The 10154-nt window shown below is 36.7% G+C and overlaps 1 protein-coding gene across 1 annotated transcript in view; it reads right to left on the bottom strand.

The window, feature by feature from the left end:
• Nucleotides 1–3896: 3896 nt before the first annotated feature.
• KLHL8 (kelch like family member 8) overlaps nt 3897–10154 on the bottom strand; it is a 48431-nt gene continuing 42173 nt past the window's right edge. Inside the window, exons 6-9 of the mRNA XM_007948835.1 lie at nt 9221–9389; nt 8665–8824; nt 4247–4448; nt 3897–4020 (exon numbers count right to left, since the gene is read on the bottom strand). Coding sequence (XP_007947026.1) covers nt 3897–4020; nt 4247–4448; nt 8665–8824; nt 9221–9389 — 655 coding nt within the window. The remainder of the gene's footprint in view (nt 4021–4246; nt 4449–8664; nt 8825–9220; nt 9390–10154) is intronic.

Here is a 10154-nt window from a genome sequence, read left to right as displayed (position 1 = left end):
AAAAAAAAAAAAAAGATAATTTCACATTCAAATAAGCTTGTAAACTTGTACTTTGAAGAGGGTATCTACTTATTTCATTGATGTTAACAGGGCTTCATGTTATTTTAGAAATCTTTCATTGGAACTGTGTACTTTTGAAAATTTTTTCCAGTGAAGGAAAATCCTAATTTTTTGAGGGTAGATTTTATCTCTGAAAATAGCCATGAAATATTTTTAGTCATTTTGAATCAAGTGGAGATTCTGGTCAAAATTAAGGTGTGACTATGATGATGCTAATTATCTTAGATGACTTATCTCAGACAAATTTCAAAGATGAGTTTCAGAAAAGTTTTTAAGCAATGGCAACGCTGTCCAAAAAAATAAAAAAAGGTACCACTTTGCCAAGTTACTGCTTGGAAGGACAACATTCTACTTAATGCATAAAGAGTCTCATTTCTATATAATGCAAGTCTGCAGTTACTGAAAGACAACTGCTTTATCAGTCACCAAGATTAGCGAAACTAGTTATTTACATCAAACGGAAAAAAAAAACCCAAACTCACTGCCAAGTTGGATCCAACTCATAGCAACCCCTTCCTTGGGTTTCTGAGGCAGTATCTCAAGGGAAGTAGATTGCCCAATCTTCCTTCCCAGGAGTGGCTGGTGGGTGTGAACCGCCAGCCTTCTGGTTAGCAGTCAAATGCCTTAGGCACTATACCACTAGAGCTCCCTGTTAACCTTAATTTTTGAAAGGGTGCAAAAATCTTTCATTTTCAGTTAAACAGAAATATCCTTTATATTATATAAGGAGAAAAGTATTATAGCCAACTTACCAACACAAGTTTGCACTGATGTGAATCCAACTCTTTGATCTCAGTACTCAGATAACCAACAAACCACTCACTGCCACTGAGTTGATTCCAACTCATAGCGACCACCATTGGGTTTCCAAGGCTGTAAATATTTATGGAAGCACACTGCCTCACTTTCTTCCACAGAGTGGCTGGTGGGTCAGCACTTAGATAGTAAATATATAATTTACTATTTTAATTTGCTAGAGAATTATCTCACAAATAATTTCTAAATGGTTTCAAGAAAATATTACAGAGAAGTTTTATTGCCATAGTAATTTCAATGAAGGGGAAAAAGAAAACCAACAACATCCCAATAATAATTTCTTTAAATGACTAGTATGAGAAATCACAGAAAATATTCCTTATTGACAAAATGTTTTCTCTATCTTACAAGAGATAGGGGAACAAGAACAAAGAAAGTTTACCATTTGCAGATGGTTTGTACAATTCAGCTATCCCTTAGCTATGCATTTACCATCATCATTTCCCATTTAAAGTTCATTTGGGTATTAAGAAAAGAACTAACACTCCCTAGAAGAGTACAAGGTTTATTCAATAATTTTGTAAATAGTCAATTAATTAAATAAAATACAGTGAAATTAGCCAAAGATGGTATATCAAGTCAATGCTTTTAAAGTGGCAGTGCAATAATAACACAGTTGACTTCAAAGCCTATGGGAGAATCACACAAAAGCATCTAGAACTACTTCTTGAAGAAACAATATATACATTTCCATCCCCCCCTACACCCCATTTACAAAGTCAATGTTTTAGTTCTATTTCATAATCACTTTTTGGTAGGTGCTGTGATGTCTGAGGTTAAAGTGACGGGCCTCACTATAAAGTAGCCATCTTCTTTGAATATTTCATCTTTTCATTCCTATGCATATAATCATCTTTCAATTCCATATTTCCTTCAGTCTGGATCTCATTTCTTATCTCAAAGAATGTATTTTTGTCCAATAACGAGACTGTGCATATTGATATCTACTGTTTCACAATGTTGGTAGGTTCTGCACAGCTAGCTTCTGTCCACCCACATGGACTGTAACAGACAGCTACATGTTCCTTTTACTTTAAATCTTCTAGGTATTTTCATTTTACGGCAGTGCCAAGGGAAACAACTTTGTACAGTAGATGACCACTGTATAGTAAAAGCCAGAAATGAAATATAATATCTTTATGCCCCCAAACTCTATACATAACAAATGCAAAATACGTTAAACGGAACATTTTAAATAATCTTAGGAAACAATAAGATCAAACTCTCCCTCTCCTTATGAAAATAAATATAACAAATATACTATAACCACAGCTAGGCAGGTATGATAGCATAAGAATACCATTAGGCATGAGCAATAAACAATTTAGGCCAAGTTTTGAGACTTATTTCTCCACATCAAGCCATTTGAAGAGAGTCTGGTAAGTTCGCAAAAGTTAGCTACTTCTGGACCGACTGAACTATGGTTAGTCATTAAGAGGACACTGACTCAGATCCAGCAATGATTTACAAAGTTGCCCGTAGGCTGACAGCAAAAAACTAGCGTAATTTGAGAACATCTGAATCTACTTTATGAAAGGATCTTCATCTACTAGCCTGGGCTCTCACTATTTGTTGTTATTTTGATATACCCCATAGGCACTTCTTTTGTAATGTGGCTTCCACCCAGTTGTACTGATAAGGCCAGGTTCCCATTTAATGAGGACTATCAGAGCTATTAGCCAATCAACCTTGGGGCTGATGGATGGATGAAGTTTTGTTCCATGTCCCAGTTTCTTTGTGAAACAGATGACTGACCAGCAGTGAACGACAATAAATTTTAAGATATGACCACAGGAAAATTAAGAAAGGCCTGAGGAGGGGTGCTAAATTACGCTGCATATAGCAAACAGAATACAGTAACATTATTAATAAACATGTATAAAAAAATATACCTATAACCAACAGGACATTTTACAATGCTGGTTAAAACCATGAAGAGTTGCTTAAGTCAACAAGTCTGTCAATATCCTGGTTTCAAATTAATGTGTAGAAATATTTTTAATTAAAGCTCATTAAATATACCAGGAGGGGCTTAAATACAACTGGAAAACAGTAGTTATGATCTTCCTTTTTATCAACAATTCCTTTTATTGCTTAATAACAGACTTGAATTGCTCAATCTTAAGTTCAAAATTAAATGATTTAAATCTACTAGGAGCACTGAAGATAACAGTCAGATTCTTCTTATTAGGGAGTCACGTAATCCACAATGCAGCCCTACAACAGCATAAAATCTAAAGCCTTCTCCTCTGATATTCACTCTAGTTCAATTTTTGCTTATTATGAAATAAATTCTTATTACATGAGATGAGAAAAAACTGTTGACTCATTCAGATGGAATTAGTTCAATAAATTCTTCTGGTGTCTTAACAATCCAACTTATATTAAGGGCTTCATACAGCACTCCTATAAGCTTCTGAAAATAAAGCCAACTGGCACTCAAAAGATGAAAGAAATCTTTTTTCTACCTCTGCAGATATCCAAGGAATTGAAGACTCAACCAACTAGTGAAAAGCAAGGCACAGATTCATCAGAACCATGGAGAAATGGTCATCAGAAGCAGCAGCTCCCTCTGATGTACCCTGATGTTCTTTTGTTGATGAGTAAGTTCCAATCTCCCCTCTAGGAAAAATTCACTGCTTGAGGTTAACATCTTTAGGCAACATAAAAGGAAAAACTCACCAAATGCCTCATTTGTACATTTTGATTCACACAAATTAAAAAGAAAAAAAGGCTTTGGCACTACTTTAAATATTTTTCAGAGCAGATACCATTTCAAATTAGACTGTCTTCCTTCCCCACCCCAATTATTTGCTAAAGCAGGAAGTATCAAATTTAACTTTATTACTAATAATTCTTCAACTTCCACTCCAAAAGCTGTGCTCAGTCACAATGAAACAGGTAATATTTAAATAAGACTCTAGCTGTCATTAAAACTGTTCAAAGATGGTCGTAATCAAAATCCTGGTTGTCTTTCTCGTCTAACAGGATGACGGAACTCTTGATGGCTGGAACTCAACTCACATACAGTCCACCACATTACTGGATCCATGACCTACATCTCGAATCTGGCTCGTTAAACAGTCACACACAGTTACCCCTGCTCCCGCTCTGCAGTGGGACACAGATCCAACAAGCTCCCACCTGAAAATAGAGGAAAAAGAACATTTTAAAACAAAAGCACGATTTACTCTACTCAAAATATCAAAGACAAAAACTCCCTATTGTGGGATTGGTTTTGAAAGACAGAAAGCTTCCCAAGAGAGAGAAAATCATAAACAACTACATCTAACAACACTTCACACTTCAACACTCTGGAATAATGTTACTGGAAGATCCTGTCTAAGCACAGAGAAAACACAGAGATTACCTATTCAGCACTGGATCAAATGCCTCCACTGTATTTAGGTATGCACTGCCATTATGACCACCAACTGCAAAGATTTTTCCCATCACCGTTGCAATCCCCACTCCACCTCTGGGAGTGGTAAGTGCTGCTACATAATCCCACTTGTTGCTTCGAGGGTCATACCGCTCAACTGAACTCAGAGGAGAATTATCATCAAAACCACCTATGTGGAGAAATATCATTAAAAGAGCATTACAGTTTATCGAAATTAACTATTAAATCTCAATTCAGTAGCTTCTACAAACCCAGTCTTTTTAAAGCATTTGAGAAAACTTGAAAAAACAATTCAGCACAACACCTGTCTACCAACAACTACTGTTAGACATTGTCTATAATTGAAGTGGTATTTTAACTCAATACTAACATTAAAAACGTCTCTATCCCCACCCCATCGCCCAAAAAAGGTCAGTTTGCACTTGACTGCTAACCTGAAGGTTGACAGCATAAACCCACCCAGCATACTGGGGAAGAAAAGCCCTGGTAATCTGTTTCCACTAAGGTAACAGCCAAGAAAACTACGGAGCAGTTCTACACATGGGCCGCCATGAGTCAGAACTGATTCAACAGCAACTAACAACAACAAAAAAGATTAAAAATCTTAAAGTGCAGAAAAACTGAAGTCCCTGTATCCAAGCAGATAATTCAGGAAAGAAGAAAAAAAAAAAAATTCCTATGTCCTTAGCTTCCTTGGGGCAAGTAAGACAGTACTAGGATCCCTTCTCTCTATGCGTAAGGCTATCTATGTATTTTTTAAATAGGAAGAGGCCTTCAGAAGGACACTAAATCATGAGTCATCTAAGTTAAAATTTTCCATCTGTTTCCCTTAATTACATACTTGCCATCATAATTGCAGAAATGGCCAATTATTATTGAATTCTAGCAATGTACTGACCACCTTATTGTTACACAAATAACCCGCACCTTCTATGTTGGTTTGCTAATTGCTCCCTCCCACCAGGAGGCATTTTCTGTAAACGCTGTTATGCCGATTTTGCTTAAAAAAAAAAAAAAATTATCTTAGCATATTTAAAAAATACCTCTCAGGGTGAGGAAGTCAGTTGGCAAACTAACTAAGAAGTGCATGCTATTTGTGTAAAAGCACGATGCATCTCTGAGGGATAAATATAAAGATTGTCATTTTAATACTTGTCTTTGCATTAAAAATAAACATGTCTCTTTTTAGGCTTCATCTCAGTCTAAATGAGTAACAGCTCTCTTTGGTGACTCAGCCACTTTCCTGTGAACAGGAAGTGTTGATATTATGATCAGTCTATTTTGAGGCAATTCTACTGTCACATGGGGTCATTACAAGTTGAAATCAACTCAATAGCACTTAACAACAACATTTATTAACAAGGTCACTAACAAAGTATCAACAAGGGCAACTTCTTTAATGGGTTTAATTTTATTAAATCAACTTAATTGAGGTGTAATGTAAACACAATACAACTCACCACATAAAATTTTATGTGTTTAATTAAAATAATTTTGACAACTGCATACAGCAGGGTCATAATTACTACAAAGCACTTTCAATATATTTCATATAATAAATTGTTAATTATTGCTTATGCCAATGTAGAGGATTACATTTTCAGCAGTTATTTTCACAGCCCCCTTTTTCAGTAGATCCCTAGCATTTCACTATGTAATACACCTAAATTTATCATAATAAGGCATTCAATGCAGAGGAACAGAAAAAGCAGGATGCAATTAGGTTGTTAAACATGGGCATATAGTTACCATCAAAGTTTCCTCATTAAAATCTATTTTAAGTAGGACTTGAATAACCAAGGAATTTTTTATGTTCAACCTGAGTCATTATTACTTTTACCATGTCTGTTCTAATTATAAGGGCCCAGAAAATTAATTAAGTAACAATAACAACAATACTCCTATTGAGATTAACACACATGAATGCCTATATTGGATAGGGAACCTGTGAGAGGCAGGGACAGTGTACTCTAAGAACTCTGAATTCATGAAGACCTGAGTTCAATTCCCAGCTTTGTCACTTGTTCAGGCACATGACAATAAATAAATTATTCAATCTCTGATGCACAGAGCTGCTGTGATACTTAAATGAAATTTAAAGGTAACTTATGTTACTTTCCCTTTAAAATGCATAAGCACTGGGAGATTTAAATTCTTACTACTTATAGGTATTTTAGGGAGCTCTGGTAGCGTAGTGCCTAAGGCACTTGACTGCTAACCAGAAGGATGGCGGTTCAAACCCATCAGCCACTCCTCGGAGGGAAGATGAGTCAATCTACTTCCATAGTCATACTGCCTCAGAAACCCAAGGAGGGCTCGCTATGAGTTGGGTCCGACTTGACGGCACATAACAACAACAACACAGGTATTTCAAAAGCTAACAATATTAAGAAGTATTAATTAACACTAAACAATTTACATCGATGTATATAAGTGTGATAAATGCCAATGACAAGTTCTCTGAACTCACTTTCTCTTCTATAAAAAAAGATCACAATATGGTTACCCATTTATTAGGTTAGTACAATGTGTGAGATGTTGCCTGATATGCTTAACGTGAATTTATAACTCTAATCCTTGAAACAATTCTGAAAACTAGGCATTACTTTCACATTTCATAATCCTTTAAGGTCCTGCTATTGGAAGTGTGTTGACTGACCAGGAGCAGCATCAGTATCACCAAGAGCTGTGAGAAATACAGAATCTTGGACCCTTGCAGTTCAACAAGGTCCCCAGGTAATTCATGTGAATTTTAAAGTTTGAGAAAGCATTGCTCTATGGTTCCTTCCTACCACTTGTCTGTCAGTTCGTCACACTCTGATGGCGTGTAGGTTGTGCTGATGCTGGAAGCTATGCCACCGGTATTTCAAATCCCAGCAGGGTCACTCAGGTGGACAGGGTTCAGCAGAGCTTCCAGACTAAGACAGACTGGGAAGGAGGACCTGGAGATCTACTTCTGAAAAAATGGCCAGGGAAAACCTCATGAAAACAGGGGAAACTTTTGAGGAGTAACGTGTGCTTGAGCCATGGTATTTTGAATCACCTCCTATGCATGTAGAAGTTGAACAGTGAATAAAGAAGACTGAAAAAGAACGGATGCATCTGAATAGTTTTGGGGAAGAATATTAAATACACTATGGAGTGCCAGAAGAACAAACAAGTCTGTCTTGGAAGAAATACAACCAGAATGCTCCTTAGAATTGAGGATAATGAGACTTAACTGCATGTACTTTTGACATGTTATCAGAAGGGACTAGTTCCTAAAGGACATCATGCTTGGTAAAGCAGAGAGAAGGTCAGCAAAAAAGAGGAAGACTCTCAATGAGATGGACTGACACACTGGCTGCAACAATGGGCTCAAACATACCCTAGAGTGTGAGAACTGCATAGGACTAGGCAGTGTTTCGTTCTGTTGTACACAGGATCGCTATGAGCTCTGGTGGTGCAGTAGTTAAAGCCATTGGCTGCTAACCAAAAGGTAGGTGATTCAAACCCACCACCTGCTCTGCAGGAGAAAGATGAGGCAGTCTGCTTCTGTAAAAGATTTACAGCCTTGGATACCCCATGGGACAGTTCTACTCTGTCCTATAGGGTTACTAAGAGTCTGAATCAACTAATTGACAGTGGGTTTTTTGGGGAGTACAAGTTGCAATGACTCGATGGTACCTGACAACAGCAACAACAACAACAAATTCAAAGTGTTATGGATTGAATTCTGTGTCCCCTACCCATCAAAAACAACTCTGTCAATACTAATCCCTACATGTGTGGTTATAATCCTATTTGGGAGCAGGTTTCCTTTCTTATGTTTAAGAGGCCATATCAGTATAGGGTGCATTTGAAGCCAATCGCTTTTGAGTTACAATAAAAACAGATTAGGCAGTTTTCCGTTCTATTTTTATGGGGTCTTTATGAGTTAGAACCAACTTAGGGTACCTAACAGGAAGGTTCCTTCAAACTGCAATTCAGCAAGTCAAGAAACCATATATAGATACTAACAGCCACATGAAACATCTACTGGCTTGCATTCAATTTCCCTTGAAATGAAGATGAGAAAAACAATACTAAGATCTTTAAGATTGATTCTACCAAAGTATATTCAATGTGTCCTTAAATGAAGGGGGAGGAAAATCTAATTTAAATGCAATCCCCTACTTTAAACATATGTGCTCCTAGTAAAAATATGGGATAAAAAATTTAAACATTAAAGATAGATTTCAACCAAAAAAAGGAATATGAACCTTTAAGAATTCAAAAGTAAATCTTAAAAATATTCTACTTAAGTACAGATGTAACATAATTTTTGTTAATGTCTCATTCTATTACACTGTCATGTATCCTATAATTAATTAAACTAGAAACTGTGAGAAAAACTATCCACTCACCAACAACATATAAGCAACCATGTAGCTCACTAACGCCATTGCCTGCTCTTCGCTGACCCATTTCTTTAACTTCTATCCACTTATCCAGATGTGGATCATACCTCTCCACACTAGATAAAGAAGCCACTCCATCGTTGCCACCAACTGCATAAACATGGTTCTAAATGAAAAGTACAAACAAAAGATTTCAGATTTTGAATTGATTTAAGGTGGTGTAGTGCCTAAGGCATTTGACTGCTAATCAGAAGGCTGGCGGTTCCAACCCACCACCTACTCCTCTGAAGGAAGGTTGGGCAATCTACTTCATTAGATACTACCCCGGAAACCCAAGGAGGGGTCGCTATGAGTCAGATCTGACTTGATGGCAGAGGGTTTGGTTTTAGCTTTAGTGGTAGAACAGAATGTGCAAGAAAACAGAACTTCATGAAGTAACATGCTATGTAGAAATAAATATCTGCTTATTGGTAGGATACACACATAATTTATCAGATCTTTTCTTACTTGGTTATAGATGTGATGCAATGCAATGCAGAGGGCAAGCTGCCAGAAAACTTACTACTAGAGCTACAGAGCCAACTCCTCCACGGGGAGTATTCATTGGTGCCACTGCGCTCCACTGATCAGATTCTATATCATATCTCTCCACATCGTTGAAGCAAGTGTTGTCATCTAACCCTCCAATTGCATAAATTGGGCCTCCTAAGGAGGCTAAGGCAATCCCTCGCCTGCAAAGACAATAAAACATACTTTAGCCTTTGAGTTTGTTTCTAGGAAGAAAGTAGGAAAAAATTATTTTTGCTAATGCAAGTCATTTATCATGTTAAACTTTAAACAGCCTATGTGGTTAGCTTCTGCTATTTTAGGTTTAGCAAAGCTTCTGAATAGATGGTTATCAGCTGCCAAATTATACAACTCTATGTGATGCGTCCCTGAATAGAGCAAAGCCTGAAAATGAAACCCAAAACATTCAACTGGTAAAGCATACAGCTGCATAATTGAGAAGTTACTGAATTTGCAGATGGATTTCTTGTGGAGTTCAGAAGCCAACCTCATTATTTCTGAATTCATGTTACTGCAAAGCACCATTTATTGACTCAGACTTTCATGTATTAAACAAAATAACATTAATTTTTATATATAAGCTTTATATCCTATTGCTTTCCTTCTGAAGAACACTTACCCTCTTCTTGGAAAGGAACAGAGTCCACATTAGTTAATTCATTGTAATACTGACTAGAAAAAAAAATTGCTGCAGCAAACAAATGTTGAACCATTCTAAAACTACTATCTGTCAGTGACTTGGTATATACTCTAAAAAAAGTAGTGTACTTTTGTATTTTATAAATTTCTACTACCTCAGTTCTTTATCTGTAACCCATCTGAGAAAAAAAAAAAAGAATGAGTCATAGCTATTATTAATGAGTTACTATACGTAAAGCATAGTGGCTAAAGCACTTGACTGCTAACCAGAAGGCTGGCGGTTCAAACCC

Source organism: Orycteropus afer, unplaced genomic scaffold (genome assembly GCF_000298275.1).
Source record: "Orycteropus afer afer isolate SDZICR_OR568_19922 unplaced genomic scaffold, OryAfe1.0 scaffold00227, whole genome shotgun sequence".
In the NCBI taxonomy this organism is placed as follows: domain Eukaryota; kingdom Metazoa; phylum Chordata; class Mammalia; order Tubulidentata; family Orycteropodidae; genus Orycteropus; species Orycteropus afer.
The sequence above is the reverse complement of the archived record's forward strand: the minus strand, read 5'-3'. Positions and strand labels throughout refer to the sequence as shown.